Below are 19,895 nucleotides of genomic sequence, written 5' to 3'. Positions count from 1 at the left end.
TATCTTGGAGAGGGGGCCAATTAGGACCACGGACCCCTCATTGACAAAAGACAAGATGTCATACAAACATTTTCTTTCACGTTTCACATCCTTGTCTTTCTCATTGTGCCCGCTCCAGTTGACTCTGGACAGGCATTGTATGTATCCCACTGGTAATCATACCAACAAAGCGGCAAACGCACAAAGAGACAACAAATCTAGAAGTATTTTAGGAGCACATAGAAGGTAGGCGTGCATCCGTCAACTAACAGATCTTGACATTTCTTCCCGTAGCTATACAACTAAGACAACACTACGATACACCCCAAGGTAAACATGACCAACAACGCCCTGGTACCCAGCCTCACAGATGGCTTCCTGAACTATGATTGTGCGAGCATAGTGCTAGACAACTGCGATATATACGCCCTAGCAAAGTGCCAGCTGGTTAACAAGCAATGGAAGCGAGTGAGACAGCAGTATATTGCGGAGGTTGGCCTGCACAAGCACTTTCCCGAAAAGCATAAGCATCTGATGGCGACGGAAACTGCGGGCAAGATAATACAGCCGTATGAGAAATGGAACGTGTTCAATGAATGTGGTATGTATACCCTTATTTCCAGGAAATTATAGCCTGCCATGTTATCTCATTGCTAACGATTTATGTTTGTACATCAGCATACCAGAAAGCCCTCCGAGATAACTGGCTTGAGCAGCGTCCCCGCAGCCACAGTATAATAACCTGCAACCAGTTCACCAGCATCACAAAGTTCATCGTCTGGGAAGAAAACAACGCCCTTTGGTGGCGCTGGACAGGGTACCAGGAGTATCCGCACAAGCCACCGCACATAAACCACAAGCCAAACTTCAAGCCTAAGTTCAGGGTGATATCGTTCATATGAAGGTCTCCGATGAGCTAGAGAGCCCATTTCTCGTCGCCAAGTGGCGTCCTAACCATGCTCCGTCGGACCCGTTCCTTGCCGAACCTGAAACTCGGTATGGCGGTGCTCCATGGTTCATGTACATCCTTACTCCCATCCAAATCATAGAGACTTACCAGGCTTCTAACGAAGCCACGGGGAATATATGATCGACATCCAAACCAGCCAACAACTCTGGTGCGCAGAAGGCCACTATCCCCCGGACACCTGGGTGCGACTTCTACAGCAAAGGGAAGCCCCGGGCACCTGGGTCAACGAACACCGCGAGCCCGTCAAACTCAGCTGGAAGCACCTATACCGCTACGCCTTGACAGGAAAATCCCTCAACGTGCATGACATCCGGTCCAATGCCTTCCTGCACAAGATCACCACTATAGATATCAACCACGGACGCAATGAAGTAATGAACTTGGAATTCCGCGTGTGCCGACTCGCCGGCCGCGAAGCCCTCATGGTTCCAGACCATAGCCCTGGGCTATCTCGGATTCATTTCCTTGATGCCGAGAGGGGCGTTCTCCTCCGGACTCTGTGTTTGGACGTTCCTTCTGGCTTCCACCGCGTTGTACCCTGCACGAGCCGTGGAGAACTTGCCTTTCCGCTGTGCACGTATACGGATCCATGGGCCACCATGGAGATCCGTAAATTTGTCGCTGAGAAGTCGGAGTCTGCGGATGGCCACCCTGGCGTGCATAGGTTTGAGTTTGTGCAGGTTGGCACGCAGGCCTGCAACATGCGGCAGATGACGGATATAACGCAGAATATCTCGCGTGGTCCGTTTCGGAATTTCGGGATTGCGGTTCAGATGCCTCGTCCTGTTTGGCTGCGGGTGGCTCCTTGGCGTCGTCGGGATCCTGCGTTTATGCCTATAGGGTAGGTGGAGGGGGGACCACCTGGAGCTGGAGGAGCGGGTGGGGAGCTCGTACCGACGGAGACCGGGGATCTCCGCTATCCAGACGGCAGCTCAGTAAAACTACTTGATAAGTATGATCCTGACCAGAGTATTGTTGCTGGAAGTCTTGTTGTGCATGAGAACTTTCTTGCGGTCGTGATGCATCCTTGGGGTCCTGTTTATGCTGGGGGGCTTGTGGAGCCGGCGTCATGGTGCGAAAAGGCTGTCCTGTTCTTGGAGTATGGGTGTCATAAGTAGTATAACCAGGCCCTTCCCGAGGATACGTTGTTGTGTCAGGGTGGGAATTAATCTTAGTTTCTTATGTGTTGGATCTCATTTTGGATGCGCTTGTTGGGCTTTTCCTAATGTGCCGAAGTAAACGGCTTTCGTTTGTATTCTGAGATGAATCCTTTTGCTGTGTTTGTTTTAATCAAGGCATGATTCGACATTGCTGAAGGATTCTCAGCACATACATCAAAACATTGACCGTCGTCAACGTACTTCTGGATTGATGTTCCTGTTAATTTGGCTTGGCTTTCATGGTAGAAAAATACACTACTACACTGAATAAAGGTATTTTCCAGGGTGGATTATGCTAACAATCTAACTTCATATCTAAGCCCGCATACAGAATTCGAATAGAGGGCGATGAATGGAGTGTGCTAGGACCCGGGAGCGTAGCCCTGCGATCTTATGCATAGTTCCATTGAGTTGGCGAGCATTCAGCTCCTATGGTGCTTATGGTCCCCGTTCCACTACCATACTAAACAGCCTCACAGGAAAAACTGGGGATAAGAGGATGGTCATCAAGGTTGTGGTAGCCCGGACCGTACGTAAAGCCCTCGCCGCTGCATCCAGACTCCCTAAGCCAAGGCTTGATGTTAGCAGGATATGTCCATGGGGATGACAGTGGACGTACTTGTAGAAAGTACACTGGACGTTGTCACCAATATTATTAGGGCGGATCTCAAGAGCAGTAGAAAAGAATTCTGATCTGTAATGGCCAAAGGAAGATATTAGGGCTGCAATCTTGCAAGGCGACAGCTTGATAAGAGGAATAGGAATAGTGATATGGACAGGGGAGAAAATGCGTACGTGACTAGTGACTCGTTGCAGCCTGGGAAGGCCGCTACGACGGTGTCAGGGGTCAGGGCGTAGAAGATGACCTGTTGTGATGAATGTTGCATTCAGTGATTGGTGCAGTGGAGGGTTGGTGGGGGATGTTTCTTTACATTTGCTATGGACGCCTGTCCAGCAACGAAGGGGCTGAGGGTGGCAAGGAGTGTGGGGGCAGCCACGGCGAGCTTCATTGTGTTTAAATCAGTGTCAAGAGAAAAGGGTCGGCTTTTTGATATGGGGGGCCGGTGGTGGGGTGAAGATTCAACTTAATCAAGGAAAGCCACTGCCTTTTATCTTTCCCTGCGGATCTTTGTCTTCGTCCTGGAAGGGGATCTCTGGCATCGCTGTCAGGTGCGATGCTGACGTAGAAAGTGAGTAAAGGTTCCTCGATTGGGAGAGATAAACTGTGATCCGGAAGTAAGCAGCGTCACCGTACGTAGCTGAACTAGAGCTCTTTCTATCTTCGGCTAGAACACCTGCAGATATTGAGTTTGTCTGTTACACAGGATGTAAGACGTGACTTGCACTTGTATTTGACTCCAGATCATAAGGTAATACCTTTATGGACAGTCAGCAAAAAGCAACCGTATGGTACCTCTAGCCTCCATCTGATCTCGCTCACCAGTATTGTCGCAGATGTTACCATAGTGAGACCGATCCATCAATGATCCAAGCACTGGATGCTGGTCAACAGATGACTACCATAACCTTCGTCACCAATGAAACGGGCGGTTCTCGTTGCTGCTCCGCGTAAGTCGACATCATTGTCTGTCCAGCTGCTTTAATCGCCACGGCTGGTTTACTTACCCCTTGGGAATCGATGGTTGGTATACTTAGCGACCATTACTTGCTAACTAGTTTGATTCTTTTTGTAGCCCATTGACAGAATCATCGGGGCGCTAGGAAATAGCATAGGGTATATGGTGGCCAGAACGCTCCGCCCGGGGGCCCTTTGGCCACTTTTGTAGAGCTACCATGGTACCACCTACTGCATTATTTTGGATCCAATCCACAATCATCTCTGTAATGCCCAAGTGTACGGTAAATATCATTTGCCCCACAATAGAAACGCTTGAGTCTGTGGGATTATACCATGAATGTTGAATCGTGATGTCATGTTCAAACTCAAACCAATGCGATCTCATAGCCACCTTGACACACAACAATCCCTCAATAGTGCAACTGCAGTTGCTGTCAGACGCATATCGGTTGGATCCGCTGCTCAACATGAAGCTCTGTTATGCAGCAACTGGGATCCTGCTCGGCGCATTGCACTTCCCCTTGGCCCTCGGCCAGCCGGAATACATTGGACGAGTGAGTACACTTTCCACCACAACACATGACATGGAGCGTTTAGCTTTGTTTTCGAATCTCGGTAGATCAGATTCAACAGTCATACTGGGGTGAAAGTCTTCCCCGCCCCGGACTTTTGTCTGTCTACCGTCGATAATCAGTGCGTATCCCTACCCTTGAGAACCTTCCCCCTTTTATAATCTGTATGCTCCGAAGTTCGGCACTTGCTATACAAATCCCTACCCATATGAAGACATGGATGGTTGTAATAACACTCAATCCATTAACTCCAGGCCGGTCCGAGCAAATGAACTGCAAATCAGCGCGAGGGCAGACAAGAAGGCTATTCGATGCCAATTCTACGCGTAAGTTGTACATTGCTTCTAACATCGGAGCCTCAAGTATTTGAACACAGGAACTGACGGCTTTCATTTCTTGCAGAGGCTCGGATTGCCGGGATATTAAGCTTGCACTTAAGACGGGGGATATTGCTCTACTAAAAGATTACGTGGAGCTTCAGAGCTGGCAGTGTGGAATTCTGTAGGGCACTTGACGGGGGCACGACGGCGCGTGGTGGCTGCTATTATTTACTGCTGAGGGGGTGTCGAACTGCAATTCAATGATATATTGTGGACGGGGAATAACTTGTTGCGAATATGTACGGTTGCACGGACGTCAATGTTGCCCCTTCGTTGAGTGTTTAATGCAGCTTCCTAGGGGTTTAAGTCAATCTGCGAGACCCTCTATAGCCTCCATAAAGATGGCTAGACTAGAAGAATTGGTATAAATTCGTGGTCTATGATGTCGCAAGTAAATGGATATGGGGGAACATGAAAGAACGACGAATCCAATCTCACACATGCATACTATGGAGGAAAACTACCGTAAACTCAACAGGTAAGGACGATACCACATCACCGAACAGGAGGTTCTGAGGCAGGCATAATCCAACGCTGAAAAGCAAAAGCAATCATTAGCTGTGATCCTAGGTAAACAGCGTATCGCCCGTGTGAGGAGGCTGGTTATACTGTTTTGGCAGACCAAACTCAAAGAACTGAACTGCTCGAGTCTGGTCGTAATTAGTGACTCGCGTGTCGATACCACCCCATGGAAGCCACTCTTCGACGCTAGAAGTCAGGACCATGCCTATGGTAAGATTGGTTCCCTGGATGGTAATATCGCCGTCCGATTCATAGGGAAGGAAAAACGTACTCGACACACCAAGTACCTGAGGTGCGCTTGGGCGGCCCTCTAACCCTGGACACCTCATTATTCGCGGGGTCAAACGCTCATACCACACGGCGCGATTGTCTCCTCTATTCTCCGTCTCGCCTTGCCTTGATCAAATCGGTATGACAACGATTTCGCGGTGGTGGTGCCGAGGGATGGGTCCACGCTCAAGTCCAACGAGGAACTTTCTAGATGGGTCAAGTTCGATCGGCCCATATTTGTGGTAGTAATGCTCGTAGTAATACATATCTACCCTCTCGCCGCAATCCCCTTTCGAACGTGAGACAAACGCCCCGTCTCGTCAGGGGCGAAGATCTCCCACAACGCGGCGGCCTCGCTAGAAGAAGACTGTGAATACGAGACAAGGGCAAACTGAAGCTCTTCGTCGCGCCGCTCAGAAACCACAAGCTTGCGCCGGTCATCCGGCAATCCTAGACATCTGAACCTGATAGACTGTATCAGTGAGCCGTCGTGCATCACGAACCGGACTTCGGTGTTGTCCATTGGATACGCCTGCTTTGGGTTGAAGCACAGCGTCATCACGACCTCCATCCCGTGCAGCCGGACGATGCGCACGTCCACGAAATTCCCAATGCGCGACTGAGGATACCCGGCTTCGTCGTGAATCCGACCGCAGTGTTCTCCCGTCCTGATATCATACACGTCAAGGGGGCCGCACGGCTGCTTCTCGTCTTCGGACACATGGCCCCGGTGGAGATTCTTCCAGCCAAACAGCACGGGTTCCCTACCGCGCACCCAGCCAGATCTATCCAGATATCCCGCTGATCTAGACCAGAGCTCCTGCCCCGTTTAGAGATCGACCGTGTACTCCGTGTTCTTGGCATAGTGGTTAGCAAATCCATAACGCTGGACAAGGACAATGTAGGGGAATGGAATCATTCAACATACCTAAACTCGGGTCTATCAAACTCCTGACTGCTCGTGGATCCCCTAGGTAGAAGACACAATTTGCCTAGCTTTGCAAAACCCTCGTCGCTACACCTAACCAAAAGAAAAGCGGCCTCCGCCTCGCTGCACACATGCATGTACTTGAGTGCATGGGCCGACGGCAGCTGGAATGGGACCTCGTGCGCGGGGTGCGGTTTCTTCTCTTTGTCTTGGTAGCCCGTCCAGCGCCAGTAAATGTGTCCAGCGCGGTGCCAGACGATGATTTTCCCGCACCGGTGGTAGAGCGAGCATGGCTGCGCGGAGCTGCTGATTGATCTGCCGCTTAGCCATCGTTGTTGGAGGGCATGTTCCGAACTTGCATATGGGAACGGAGTGTGTGTAGTCAGTTTCAAGACACGAATGTGAGGGGTTGTTGGGGTCAAGCTAACTCACCACGCTGGTCAAACTCCTCCCATACTTGATATGGTTCTGGATTGGGATTCTTCTCGACGATCTCGGCGTGCGCTTCTGGGAAGTGCTGCTTCAGGCCGTAGTGTGTTATGTGGTCGCGTACCCGGCTCTGCCAATGCTTGTTAAATCGCTGGAACATCGCGAGATCTTTCATACGCACATGCTATAGAACCGGGTTGGCGCAGTCGTAGTTTAGGAATGTGCTGGCAGCGGTGGGTTCCATGTTGATGCTGATTTGCGGGAGTTGTTGAAGTGCAAAGTATTGCTTGCACCTTGGCTTGAATGGTATCCAGGGAGTTGGAGTCGACTTGTAATAGCAATCTGAAGAGCAAGACCATGCGTCTAAGTAAGATAGGACCACGTTCTTTATATGCTGTGGCGCTCCTTGAGATGTTCTGACAAAGGGGTTGAAGTCAGGCTCCAGCTCATTGTTATCTCGCTTTCGTGTCGTTCAGGATGCACCTACGCAAAGGGCCCTGACAAGGTAACCACCTGAGACCTGATCTAAGGATCTTTATCTCTACCTGCAGAGTTGCCCATGTCAGGATGGCTAGGCAGGTTGCATCAGCTAACAAAGCGGACCGAGTCTCAAATGCAACGGATTGTTTACGGCATTGAGGTCCTCGACACGTTGTAGGATTTTTTCAAGATCTCTTTCAAGGCCGTTCTTTCCACTAGGGTTATTGGATGGGTCCACGTTTGAAGGCAAGTTGGATCGGCGTACCCCGCGCAGGTCTGTCGTTTGCAGCCTGCACCATACAATTTCTCGATACCACTACCAGTGCATTCGGCCAAATGTTCTAGCTTATCTACTTCCTTCAGAAGAGCAATGGCATGGCTTACCTTTATACTTGATGATTCTTTAGAATCATTCTCAATTTACATCCTCTAATACGTACCCGTACCTATTCGAGGTACCTACCTGCGCTCATATATCATTCGGAAAACCCTCTCAAAATTTTGGATAGAATAACTGATATTGGATACTGCGAGGGCAGGGCATTTATCGACGGAATTAGTCTCTCACAATCATATTACGGGTCAAGCTTAATAGCGACCGCCACGAGGAGTAGAGCTATGAAGCCGCACGTGCATACTGTATCTTCTCCAAGAACAATCCTGCCTATTGACAGTCTACGCTGCCCATATACTTCTTGATGAAAAAAATGGAATACCGCTTTAATAGTGTGTTCGCTAGCAAAATGTATTGTACCTACGTAGCTGGCACATGCTTGCAAAGTTAACCTTGAGTCAAAAGTATGGTAGTATCAATTTTAGTGTGAGTGAAGTACCCTAATAAGGACAAATGTTAAGTATTCCAAGGTTATAATATAAGCAAAATTGTCTAATTCTAACCAAATGAATTTTCATTGGAACTCTGAACACAACTTGGAATGCGGGAGCTCTCGCCACTGGTCTACTTAGATACGGTCCCTTAAGTATGGTGCCTAGCTATAATCCTGGGTATACAGCGTATCCCCCTTAACAGGAGGCCGATTATACTGCCTCGGAGACCCAAACTCCACAAAGCGTACAGCCCTAGACCCGGCACCCGTACACTCCTCACAAACATGCCCCGTGCAATCACTCGGCTGGCTACACCTGAATTTCAGCGCCATGTCTATAGCCAGGCTCGTCCCCCGGATAACCAGCGGCTGATCCGGCTGATGCCGACAGGTCAAATGGGCTGGGTTCTGCTGACCCAGCAAGCCCTCAGGCCGCAGGGTGAACAGCGGCCTTTGATTCACGACGCATCCCGTGTCAGGCCAATAGAAGTTGACCTCCAGTGCGCGCGCCAAAGTGCCATACTCGAATGGCATCACGACGACATCGGGCTCACCCGCGCGATACCCCCTTCCGGTCCGCTGTCTCCGTTGTCTCGTGGATGGCGACCAGGAAGCCGCGGAATAGGTCGAACTCGATATGGCTGTATTCGGCGCCCAGGAGGTCGATGTCGCAGTCGCCCTCGGCCTCAGTCAGGAACTTTGCGGAGCTGTCGATGGTGTACGAGTGCGTTGTCAGCGAGGTGCGGCCCCGGCTGTCGCGCTCGAGGGAGTACGCGACAAGTCTCAGAAGTCATAATGCGTGTCCGTGTGAGCGCTTGCCCTTCTGCGAGGTTCGGGCCGAACGAACTCATTGTCTCGCCCGTAGTCTTGGTGAATCGGATTTCGCTGTTGAAATTGTCCTTGTATCCGATTACGTCCGTGTGCAGGGTCACGATAACCTCTTCGCCATTGAGCCGCACGATCCGCAGCTCGGCGATGTCTTCGAGCTCAATGTCCTCGTTGCCCGTTGGGATCGTGATGCAGCCGTGATAGGTCCCCGTGCGGATGTCGGACATGCCGAGCGTCCCCTCGCCGGGGGCCGGGGGTTCGCCGTCTTCCCTGAAGAGCAACATCTCGTAGATGATGTCCCAGCCGAACTTGTAGTACTTTTCGTAGGGCGCTGGGTTTTCTCTGTGATTGGTGCCTGCGCCTTGGGTCCAGAGCTCTTTGCCGGGTTGTAGATCGACCATGTACTCTCTGCCATACCACTGGTTAGCACTCTCCCAGGATCAGAGCAAGGAAATGAAAATAAACTTACATATGCGCCGGCCACTCATACTCATCCCTCTTCTTGGTACAGCGGGGCATATACTTCCCCAGCTTCGCAAGCCCGCTATCATCGCGAACAACAAGGAAGAGACTTTCGGCCTCCGTGCAAACAGCCATATACTTAATCGGCCCCGCAAGCTTAAGGCTGATTTTTCGGTGACACTCACCGGGTGCCCGTTGACCCACCGCTAGGTCAATGCTGTCTCGGCTGCGCAGTCGTTGAACTCCTCCTATCGCTAGTATGGCTCGCCGCCGCTTGCCCCGACGCTCTGCAGGATGTGGGCGTAGTTGCGCGGGAGGTGCTTTTGCAGTCCGCGGGCGGCGATGTAGTCCTTTGCGCGGTTGCGCTAGGCGCGGTTTACAAGTTGGCAGGCGGTGAGGTCGTGGATGTCAGAGATGTGCGCGAGGACGAGGAGGGCGTAGTCGTAGTTTAGGAAGGTGGAGGCATTTTTGCGGTATTTGGACGCGTTGGATAGAGGGGTCTGGTTTGTTAGTTTGTCCACCCCATGAAGAGGTATCTACTGCTTTATTTATAGAGCGATATTAGGGCCGTGACTTTAGTTGATTCTAGATTCGCAGTATACAAATATCGAAATTTGGATGAAAGGGGTGCTTTCCTGATGGCTTACAGTTCTTTGAGGACTTGGAAGATTTGGAAGATCGAAATCGAAGATAAAGAGCTTACAATATGTTGTCTTCTAAGTCCATTGTTTATTGCCTAGGTGATATAATGGATGCAGACATCAAGAGCCAAAGCCACATCTATCACACAATGGAGAGCCCAACAAGCTGCAATCTGGCCTTTGTTGGAATGCCATTCAATATCGAGCTCATAGGCCCTTTCATTGTATAATTTGAAAATCATTTCACACAGACTGCTTAGGCACAATGGAGCACTGCCTATCGCTGTCCAGATAGGACTCAGATAAAAGGAAATCTAGGCGCCAATGGAGTCTGCAATTGAGTATAGTCGTCGCGGCCTCGTTGATTGGCTATCGGTTGGGAAGGGAAGCAGAACTCCTAGCATAGTCTGGTTGTCAAATAGCTCTGTATAAGTATACCTGCAACTATGCTGACTGCCATGATATGCGATGGCTACATAGCGGCTTGTAACCGTTGAGGACAGCCAAAGGGTGCTAGGCCACCTCCACACCGCACCATATATTATAACGTATCGTATCACCTCAGGCTGCCAGGATATCCAGGTTCTAGAGAAAATACCTCCAATAGGCAGGATTAGATGCTTCAGACTACCTTAGTGGCAGACTTCCAGGTACAGGCCCATGGAAACATCGAACCGGTAGTGTGTGTGTAGGCAGCTGCAGGCACAATGGTGTCAGTTGATTCAAAACTGAGAGGAATAACAATGAACATTGAAACGGGCAACCTGGAGGTATGAGACAAGTTTAGTCGTGTCCGTCTTAATATTGATCTCTATGGACCATGCCTGTTATGGTAGTAGGTGTGGTACTAGCAGTACTTCCTAACGAGCGCACACGAAAAGAGCCGGTCCTGTACTATGTATGGTATATCCTGAGAATATCCCGTGTCTTGATACTATTCTCCTCCAAGGGACTGGCGTTCCTGGTGCTTACGATGTTTGCTTTTTTGTCCCCGCAAAGCACTTCTTGAATGCTGACAGAGCCACATAGGGGCCCGCTGCAGTACGTCTCCGGATATCTGAGAAGTCTACCGTAAACTAAAAGCAGCAGAGGAAAGGCGCTTCGCCACTGTGTATTGCGACCAAAGCTGAAACGTTCTATGACACTGGCGAGTGCAGTCATAGACAACGTAATTCCCAGGTCTGCAGGCAATATGACTCGTGTAGGTGCGGTACAATAAGCCCACCCCCTAGCCGCGGAAGATATCATTGCTTTTTCTGAGTTACCTTGTTTTGAATCCACCTGCAAGTCACATCACACATTCTGTGCAACTGATGGACTTGGTGTCCACGGATCCTGACCTGAGCGAGTTAAAGCTCTAGACCATGTGCGTTGCTTATTCTTAGATTAGAGCTCTGTGCTGAGAATCAAGGAAGTTTAATGCATTACCTACGTCAGCATCTCATATTGATAATACAAACCCCCGTTGGATGTTCATGTAAGTGCAAGCCACTGGGGAGATAAGAGGCCACAGCATCCCGACATAATACCGCAAACCAGCATCTCTCGTTATCGATAACGTAATTCCCGGGCGTTCCGTCCAACCCGACCGTTCCGTCCAACTTCGATGCTATACAAACTTCCAACTTAAAAAACTCAGCCAATTCTTATTTAAATTAATTAGACTAAGAATAATTAAAAGCTTAACAGCTTGTTTTTATATAACCTTATACTCTGTAATTTAAATACTTTAGTAAAGCATGTTTAGGTTACTTTAAAGTTAAAAGGGCACTGGTGCTTGACTCCCCCCCCTTTGCTTATAAATTATTATTTCTTAATAAAATAAGGTCCCTGGCTTCTTAAAATAAAAGGCCATCTGTAGGTGTTATTAAGCACTTAAAATAGCCCTTTTTTAGCATGTAATTTACTATAAATAAATAGAGATCCTTATTTTCCTGCGCTAATAACCCAGCGTTGTAAATAGCTAATTTACATCCCTTTATAAGCTTATCTAGCACATGTTTAGACAGGGTTAAGAAACTCTTAGAGCTGTCTTTTAGAAGCTTTTTAATTAATAAAGCTTTTTAATATACCTGGTAGACCGTGTGAGGTATACAGAGCTATAAGGAAGGAATTAAAGTGCTGCCTCCGCCTGGAGGGGGGGTAGGGGTTAGTAATTTTAACTACAGTTTATTTAGTACTACAGCAGGTAAATAAGGATATAACCTAGTTACCCTAAATTTACTTTAAATATTCTTTATTATAAAGACCTTCTTGTGGGCTTTTAGATAGGCCTTTAAGAAATCTAGCTTGTTAATATGGTTATATCTTAGGCGCGCTTTCTGCTTAATAATCCCCCTATAGGCCTCTTTAAGGGCCTAAAACAGCTAATATCTAGTAGTTATAAAAAATAAGATAAATAAAAAGGCATGTAAATAAAAATAATATTATACTCCTTGCAGGTGGTATTAAAGGCAGGGGTTAGATAGCTACCATGGCTATTTAAAATAAGAAGTGTATAGCCCCCCCTTCTTCGCGCTTGTATAGCTAGAATAAAGTAATTTTAAAGCCAGCAAAGGCTAATTACATTTATAGTTTAATTATTCTTGCTAAGCTTAATTCTCCATGTAGGAGAAATAGAGAATTCCTTAAACCATCCCTTTATATGGCGCTTTCCTTTAAAAATAATGGTAAAGGGAACTGACCATCCTATTAAGTTAATATATTTAATTATAGTAACCTATTCTTAATTCCCTAGCTATATAAGCCATGGCTTGCCTGGTATATCTGCTTATAATACCACTTTTATTATTATAATTAAGCCTATAGCAAAGCCAGTTTTATTAAAGTTATAAATATCTTTATTTAAGATACCGTACTTAACTCTAACCCTTTAAATCTTATTAAAAAATAGATAAATTACTTCAGGGTCTTTATATAACACTTGCTAAAGATTAATTTTTTTAGTAAACCATGTCTTAACCTTAGGGCGCCTATGGGTAAACTCCTGTACCTTATTTTTTTTAATTAAAGGAGATAAAGTTAAGGAACCAGTGTTTAGTATAATTTATGCTATTTTATATACTTGGCTAGGCCTTGGGGCGGCTTTATATTAATTAAGTAATATAATTTAGTATATTAAGGTATTCTTTTAATACAGGAAGAGTCTATGCTAGTAATTATAGTATTTTTATTAATTTTATTGGCCTTAAAGTCTTCCTTAAAGTATTTAATAGGGTATTTTATAAACACGTGCTGCGGCACGAGCACTTGGAAATTTTTAGTTTTTTAAATCTTAAATAGTGTATTAAACCCTACCCTCTTGCTTAATTAAATCGCGATTTAATTTACGCGATTTTGGTGCCATGGTTAATGTTTAAAGTTGATGATTATATACGCGTCGAGTTTGTTGGGGTTGGACGGAACGGTCGGGTTGGACGGAACGCCCGGGAATTACGTTATAGTCCACCTTTCCATCTGGTTATCGAATCATTATGAAACTCTCCCTCATCGCCCTATCACTGCTCGCTGTCTTCAGCCCTCTTGTCGCAGGACAAGCGACCGGGCGGGTACGGTTTTACACGTTGGGTCCACAGACAGAGGTGGCCATTTACCCGGACTGCACTGAGTCGCCAGTCACGTACGTACCCCCAGTCTGCTCCCGCCTTTGGGCCTTGAACCTCAAGCCATACCATACTTCGCTATCTAACACTTTCACCTGGTTATTCCAGATCTTCGGCCCCTTCAATCGCTGTCGAGATCCTCCCTTACAACAGTGGTGATAACGTCCAGTGTACCTTCTACGAGTATGTTTCCTGCCATCCCCTCAACATCCCTATTATACTATACCACGCTAACGACAGGACCCGCCAAAGGGAGTCTGAATGCGCTGGTGCGGAATTCACATATGGTCCGGGCTATCACGAGCTCGATGACGAGCCCCTGATTCCTAGCTTTTCGTGCGAACTTATCCAAGACACGAGCGTATGGCTAGATCTTTAGCGCTTCTTCTAGGCCTGCATGGCATTCTTGATGGAAAGGGTAGTATGCCTATGGATCAGCTTCACATGGACCTATGCCCCTCGGGTTAACAGAGCTATCTTCAAGTCCCTAGGTAAACCCGCAATATTCCACTTCAGCCCAACGTTACCATATTTGTTTTGCTTCTCAACCTTTGTGGCCCATAGCTAGATTAATAAAGCCCATATAAGATCTCCTGTCGTTGCAATGTGCACTTCCATTGCGGGGCTTGCATTGCTTTTCAACAGATAGGGGCCAGGACAGAAGCCCGCTTGTCTATATCAACTTTCCCTACTACAAAGCTCTACCTGTGGACCGCACTCGCGACACCATTCGCATTGGTAGCTAGTAGCCAAGTTGGTTATACAGAGTGGCGTACTGAACAAGCAAGTCTTGAATCCCTACATGTAAATGGTCGGACGACCCTCAATACAAACAGGTTCAACCTGTGCATTTTTTAGATAAGTTCCTTTATGCCATCATGTATAACTGTTATGGAGAGTCTTGGAATCTTTCTCCATCACATCTCCACCACCCCATCATCTTCCGCATTCGCCCTCCTCTCCAAATTCCCCTTCGCCCTCCTCACAAGCTCAAGCAATCTCACCGTAGCCAGACTATCCAGAAACTCCACACAGCGCACAATCTTCTCTCCTCTCTCATCCATCGTGAGGATGAACACATACTCCCCATTGAACTCCCACTCCTCCTTGCCAATGTCAGTATCCATGGCCTCTTCTCGGAACTCCGTCACGCTGCTCGCCCACACGACAACCTGATTGCAACCCTCACTCTCGATATACTCTTTCGCGGACACGGGGAACTCCGTCATGAGTGTCTTAAGTTTTGTGGTGTGCTCGAGCCAAATTTCTTTATTGAAGGGCCCCGGACCGTGCAGAGAGGCGGGGGCGAACTCGTGGTGGTAGGTTTGGTGCGAGCAGGGGTTCAAGGATGGTGTTGTCGAGGGTTGTGAAGAAGGGGATGAATTTTTGGGCTGTGTGGAGGTTTTGGGGTGGCATGTTGGGGGGCTTGAGATCTTTTGGGGAGGCTAGTAGATATACTTTGATTCTCATTGTTAGGATGGTTGGAAGCATAGCATGATGTTGACGAATTTAGGGCACTATATATACCATACAATCTGTGCCGTCTGCCTTGGTTGTCCTGTCCTCTTAACCCCGACGCTGTCGGCTTCCGCACCGGCGATATGGGAATTTCTCAGCAGCTAAGGATCCTGCAGCAGGTAAGATGCTTTTTGCAGAGGGGTAATATGGTCGGCTGGGCTCATTACTCTTGATTGGGAAGTAAGGAGTTGAGATGCGATCTTGTCTGGTCCGTAGAAGGGCAACCTTAGGTAGGTTCGTCTACAATGTTGTATGGGTATCTCTCTATTGCTCCTGCCAGGAGCAGAAATATATATTGATGGCACGTGATCCAATGACCATTAGTGTTCTTTCCGGGACCCGACTCTCTCTTTCGTTCCATCTCCCCATCTACCTCTCTCACGCATAATCATCAATATGTGGCTCTTTCAGGCTCTTTCAGGCTCTTTAAATACTCTGGTCCCGCAGAGCTCCGATAATCACGATGGTCAATCATCAATTCGAGCTGAGAATGGATGTTATCTTCGAGTTGTTGGGAGTGTTTACGACATGACGTCATCGCTCCGAATGAGTTTCTCGCCTCTGCCCGACCGGCTGCGGTTACGGTACTCTACCGAAGGGGTTTACTTAGGGACAGGTTGGTCGTGGTAATACGTTTCTGAAAATGATTTGCTAACGAGAGTAGCAGATGAAACGATCACGCCGTGTCCCGTCTCTCAAAAGCGAGGGGCACCTTCTCGTGGATCGCCAGCGTCACCGGCGCCCAACAGCCTTCCAGCGCCCTTTTAACTCTTGCCCTTGCATCCTCGTCCGTCTCATCCCCGAGCCTCGCTAATCTTACCCGATGGTTTCGAAACAAAACAGCGATTGCAGCAACAAACTCGACCTGCGCAAACTTCTTCCCGATACAACCTCGCTCTCCGTCGCTGAACGGGATGTACGACCCGCGAATCGGCCTATGGATCGTATTATGCTCGAGTCCCGGTACAGACAAACCCTCAACCCCATCGTTTCGTGCGAGAAAACTGTCGGGGTTCCGTTTGTCCCAGCGGCGCGGATTGAACGTCCGGACGTCTGGACCCCAGTATTCCTCAAGGTAGTGCAGTACGCTCGGGTTGAGACTGATGCTTATGTCTGGCGGAAGGTGGTGAGTCTGGCCGTTGTAGCGGAGGTCAGCTCCGGACTCGGCTGTTGCTTTCATGGTTGTAGGGGCGACGGGGTACAGACGGAGCGTTTCGAGCTGCGAAGCTTAGCTAGCTATACTCGATACGGACAGGGCCTCGAAACTCACCATGACACAGAGCGGGAGCACCAGGTTGGGAAATACAGTGTCATAATCCCATTTCGCCGGATCGTCCGATTGCCCTTCCAGCACGTTTATAACTTCCTTGTGCAACACTTCTTGGATGTCACTGTCGAGAGCCAGCAGAACCAAAGCGAATCGCAGCGTGGTCGCCGTTGTTTCGTGTCCTGCAAACATGAAGATATACGCGTTGCCCAGTATCTCGCTGTCCGTCAACCCGGGATTGCGTTTGTCGGTCACGGTCTGTTCCACTCGCCGTGACATCACTATTCTCTGTAACACGTTATGGGTCTTCAAGCCGCCATCGGGTTTGTCGATGACGGCTTGTAGATACTTCCCCAGGTCCGCGTGTGCAAGGAACTGCTTTCGCATGAACGGCATGGTCCAACGAGGGATATGCTGGGCTAGGATACCATTGGCAACAAGAACTGACACGATCGATTGGCTCATGTACTGCATGACATCTCGGAACGTGAAAGTATAACCGGCGGGTGGACTGTCGGCATCCCGCAATAATCTTCCTTCAGCGTTTGTGGCGGTCGCATTCGACGTCGGCTTGAACGGAAGCTTCACGCCAAACCCAGCCATCGAGATCACGTTCAGGGCCAGGTTCTGTGTGTCCTCCCTTGGGTCTGGCACAACGAATTGGGAACCTTGCTTTTCCGGATATTGTCTGCGCCAGTAGTCAAGCATATCCCGCGCTTGCTCCACGGCTTCGGCCCAGACCAGGGCATTGTTCTTCTCGTTGAAGGCCGGAGCTGTGTACCGATGGTGGTAGACCCATTGATTGCCTTCGGTCTGATCTTTCAGCAAATCCCGTGGCCCATTCCAGAGAAAATTGCCAACTTACTGTAACGAGGTTCGGCCCGTACATCGCAAGCGCATCTACCGTGAGTATTAGCCTCTAATCGTCAATGCTTCGATTCGCGACAAACCATACCTAGATTCTTGATTCGCTTCACGAACCCCTGCCTATCTCGGCACACCTGGGTTACAACATCCGCATCGCCAACGTGGACATTAATCCTGCCGGGCGTGACGAAGAGATACACGCCACCGTACCTCTCCGCCATCCTCTCTTTGACAGTCCATCGATGGTGATATGTGCTGTCGAAGATAATATCGGCCAGACTGCGCGGCAGCCAGTTCTTCACAATGTACCTGAACCATTCCCCCTGACAGACCGCAATCCAAACGAGGTTTTGTTCATAAACGGGAAAGAGGATATATGGCAGGTTCGTCTTCCGGGCGAGCGAGCGGTTCTGGAGGAGAGATGCGATGCAGGACAGGGTATAGAACGCCGGGAGCACAAGGACGACTAACCACAGCATGATTGCGATGGTAAGCACTGCCCGGGGGAGGTATCGTCGTAGCGCAGCTTTTTGAATGAATGCTTGCTTTTGGCTCAGTGTGCGTTATGGATGAACTCATCGGAGTTCGGAGATTCTATAAAAACAACAAGGAATACCTCTCTTACAACCTGTCAAATACTGGGTTGTGTATGTTTCCTTTTCAGGCAGATTAGAGTTCCGAGTAGCCCGGACTGCTTAAGATGGAGAGCCAGGCGCCGCGCCCGAATCGGCCTCAACGCACCCGTGCCTTGGTACAGACTGCAACTCCAATGACAGCACTGACCTACCACAGCCTGCGCCTAGCCATGCTTTAGGTTATTACATCCTGCCTGAACCATTGGTAGAGCCCATCGCCTGTTCGCTATCCAATCTTTGAACCCAACTGATAACCCGCCGAACAAATCTACCGAGCCCACCACTGCTCAAGTTGTTTTGAACGTACTGTCGGTGCATATGTCACAGCCATTAATCCTGGTTCGACTTCACGCCTGGAAGTCTAGAAAAGATGATGTTGCCTGATCCAATATCTTGTTGATCTTGTTCTGTCCCTTGCTCCCCGTTTCATGTCCACCGTCCATATGATTGAGACAACATGGCTTCCGTTGCTCCTGGGCCTGCACTTAACAAGATCTTAACCTCTATAATACCTATGCCTTTTTGCCCCCGACTCTACTGACAAGTTATAGGCACCTCTGCTCGGTTTCCTGCCGATCGCAGCCGAGTTCAGACTCTTCGACATTTTGGTCAAAGGCGGCAAGAAAGCCTCTGCCGACGAAGTTCTGGATACCTACAAGGGCGGCTGTCGAAAAGATAGCAAAGGGCCAGTTCCGGGTACGTAATAACGCCATCGTTCACCGTACCGTCCGGTTGACCTGACATTGACTTGTTGCTTAGGAGCTTTGCTTATACGTAAGCTACCCTACCCCTACTGACCGTTGACCAGGACATGACTTGACTGCTGGCATATAGACGACACATTACACGCAATGGCAGGCTTGGGACTCGTCGACTCGCCCGCAGATAACGCATTCAGTGCCAATGCTCTTACCCGATATTTAGTCGCGCACCCACCAGCGCTGCACGGAGGACTCCATTTGTAAGTATGTGCCCTTATGCTCGATGGTCGTTCCGGAAGCCCGTCTATGTTTGCGACTTAAAACTTCGGTCGTCCAGCTATTTTTACTTCACTGCAGCGGCTAACAACCACCAAGCACCACCGAAATACTCCTCGCCTCAGCCTTCCTCCTCCCGAAACTCCGCGCCACAAACTTCGCGTACCCCTTCCGCGGATGCGAGACGCCCTTCCAGTTCGCATACGACCAAATGGGCAATGAAGCCTTTGCAAAAGAACACATGTACAGCGTCATGGCGGCACAGAGGCGCATGGACAGCTTCAACACATTTATGACGGGCAAGTTCTTCAACGTCTATAATAACGCCGTGCGCCTACAAAAGCTCGGCTACGATATCCGGGTGACGCTCCAAGATCCGCAGGTCCCACCAACGGCAATCAAAATGGTCGATATCGGCGGCGGGCGCGGCGAGCTGCTCTTGCATCTCCGCGACGCACTCCCTGATCTGAATCTCAGCGAAAAAGACCTGATCGTGCAAGAATTCAACCCCGACCTCGGCGATACACCCGGCGTAACAGTCATGCAGTGGAACTATAAATCCGAGTCTGAAGCTCAACCGATACAGGGCGCGGTATTCTACCACCTCGCGCACGTCCTGCACAATCTCCCCGACGCCGACGCGATCAGTCTACTAAAGAAGATCCGCGCCGCAATGGCGCCGTATTCGCGGGTTCTCGTGCATGAGTTCAAGCGGACGCCGCATATGGCGTATCTGCACGTTGCTATGGTTGTTGCGATGGGGGGACGGGAGCGGAGTCCGAGCGAGTTCGAGCTTCTAGCGAAAGAGGCGGGACTTAGGGTTACCTTTCAGGCGTTTCCGGAGTTTGGGGAAGGGGTGCTTGAATTGACGGTGTGAGCCCGTGCTAGTCTTTCCGTGAAGGCTTCTGGTGCGACAATTCAGGAGCGATCTTGTGCTTGTAGGTTGACCCGATCATAAACCACAGGCTTGGTCCCTCGCGAAGATCAAGGTCCAAGGTGAAT

At 49.1% G+C, this 19,895-nt stretch overlaps 8 protein-coding genes across 8 annotated transcripts; 4 read left to right on the top strand and 4 right to left on the bottom strand.

The window, feature by feature from the left end:
- Nucleotides 1-315: 315 nt before the first annotated feature.
- On the top strand, nt 316-881 carry BDW74DRAFT_178059 (uncharacterized protein; the record flags this gene model as incomplete). Its single annotated transcript, XM_073729099.1, has 2 exons — nt 316-580; nt 658-881. The coding sequence occupies 2 exons, from the start codon at nt 316-318 to the stop codon at nt 879-881; spliced, it is 489 nt and encodes a 162-aa protein (XP_073583777.1).
- Nucleotides 882-1,065: 184 nt separating this feature from the next.
- BDW74DRAFT_178058 (uncharacterized protein) lies at nt 1,066-1,794 on the top strand (the record flags this gene model as incomplete). The annotated part of the gene is made up of 1 exon (XM_073729098.1): nt 1,066-1,794. One exon carries the CDS (start codon nt 1,066-1,068, stop codon nt 1,792-1,794), a length of 729 nt encoding a protein of 242 aa, XP_073583776.1.
- A 3,906-nt stretch (nt 1,795-5,700) lies between these two features.
- Nucleotides 5,701-7,033, bottom strand: BDW74DRAFT_178057 (uncharacterized protein; the record flags this gene model as incomplete). The annotated part of the gene is made up of 4 exons (XM_073729097.1): nt 5,701-6,196; nt 6,361-6,714; nt 6,789-6,919; nt 6,983-7,033. 4 exons carry the CDS (start codon nt 7,031-7,033, stop codon nt 5,701-5,703), a joined length of 1,032 nt encoding a protein of 343 aa, XP_073583775.1.
- A 1,613-nt stretch (nt 7,034-8,646) lies between these two features.
- BDW74DRAFT_178056 (uncharacterized protein) lies at nt 8,647-9,521 on the bottom strand (the record flags this gene model as incomplete). The annotated part of the gene is made up of 3 exons (XM_073729096.1): nt 8,647-8,775; nt 8,819-9,332; nt 9,394-9,521. 3 exons carry the CDS (start codon nt 9,519-9,521, stop codon nt 8,647-8,649), a joined length of 771 nt encoding a protein of 256 aa, XP_073583774.1.
- Nucleotides 9,522-13,392: 3,871 nt separating this feature from the next.
- Nucleotides 13,393-14,208, top strand: BDW74DRAFT_152933 (uncharacterized protein). The gene is made up of 3 exons (XM_073724446.1): nt 13,393-13,646; nt 13,738-13,812; nt 13,882-14,208. The coding sequence occupies exons 1-3, from the start codon at nt 13,501-13,503 to the stop codon at nt 14,006-14,008; spliced, it is 348 nt and encodes a 115-aa protein (XP_073583773.1). The 5' UTR covers nt 13,393-13,500; the 3' UTR covers nt 14,009-14,208.
- Nucleotides 14,209-14,546: 338 nt separating this feature from the next.
- Nucleotides 14,547-15,045, bottom strand: BDW74DRAFT_178055 (uncharacterized protein; the record flags this gene model as incomplete). Its single annotated transcript, XM_073729095.1, has 2 exons — nt 14,547-14,882; nt 14,941-15,045. 2 exons carry the CDS (start codon nt 15,043-15,045, stop codon nt 14,547-14,549), a joined length of 441 nt encoding a protein of 146 aa, XP_073583772.1.
- A 474-nt stretch (nt 15,046-15,519) lies between these two features.
- On the bottom strand, nt 15,520-17,760 carry BDW74DRAFT_185182 (cytochrome P450; the record flags this gene model as incomplete). Its single annotated transcript, XM_073730991.1, has 4 exons — nt 15,520-16,366; nt 16,418-17,227; nt 17,280-17,314; nt 17,370-17,760. 4 exons carry the CDS (start codon nt 17,758-17,760, stop codon nt 15,824-15,826), a joined length of 1,779 nt encoding a protein of 592 aa, XP_073583771.1. The 3' UTR covers nt 15,520-15,823.
- A 613-nt stretch (nt 17,761-18,373) lies between these two features.
- Nucleotides 18,374-19,770, top strand: BDW74DRAFT_178053 (uncharacterized protein; the record flags this gene model as incomplete). Its single annotated transcript, XM_073729094.1, has 5 exons — nt 18,374-18,382; nt 18,468-18,612; nt 18,676-18,690; nt 18,751-18,877; nt 18,993-19,770. The coding sequence occupies 5 exons, from the start codon at nt 18,374-18,376 to the stop codon at nt 19,768-19,770; spliced, it is 1,074 nt and encodes a 357-aa protein (XP_073583770.1).
- Between the last annotated feature and the right edge of the window lie 125 nt (nt 19,771-19,895).

This window comes from Aspergillus multicolor, assembly GCF_047715735.1.
Source record: "Aspergillus multicolor strain CBS 133.54 unplaced genomic scaffold BDW74scaffold_12, whole genome shotgun sequence".
Taxonomy (NCBI): Eukaryota; Fungi; Ascomycota; class Eurotiomycetes; order Eurotiales; family Aspergillaceae; genus Aspergillus; species Aspergillus multicolor.
The sequence above is the reverse complement of the archived record's forward strand: the minus strand, read 5'-3'. Positions and strand labels throughout refer to the sequence as shown.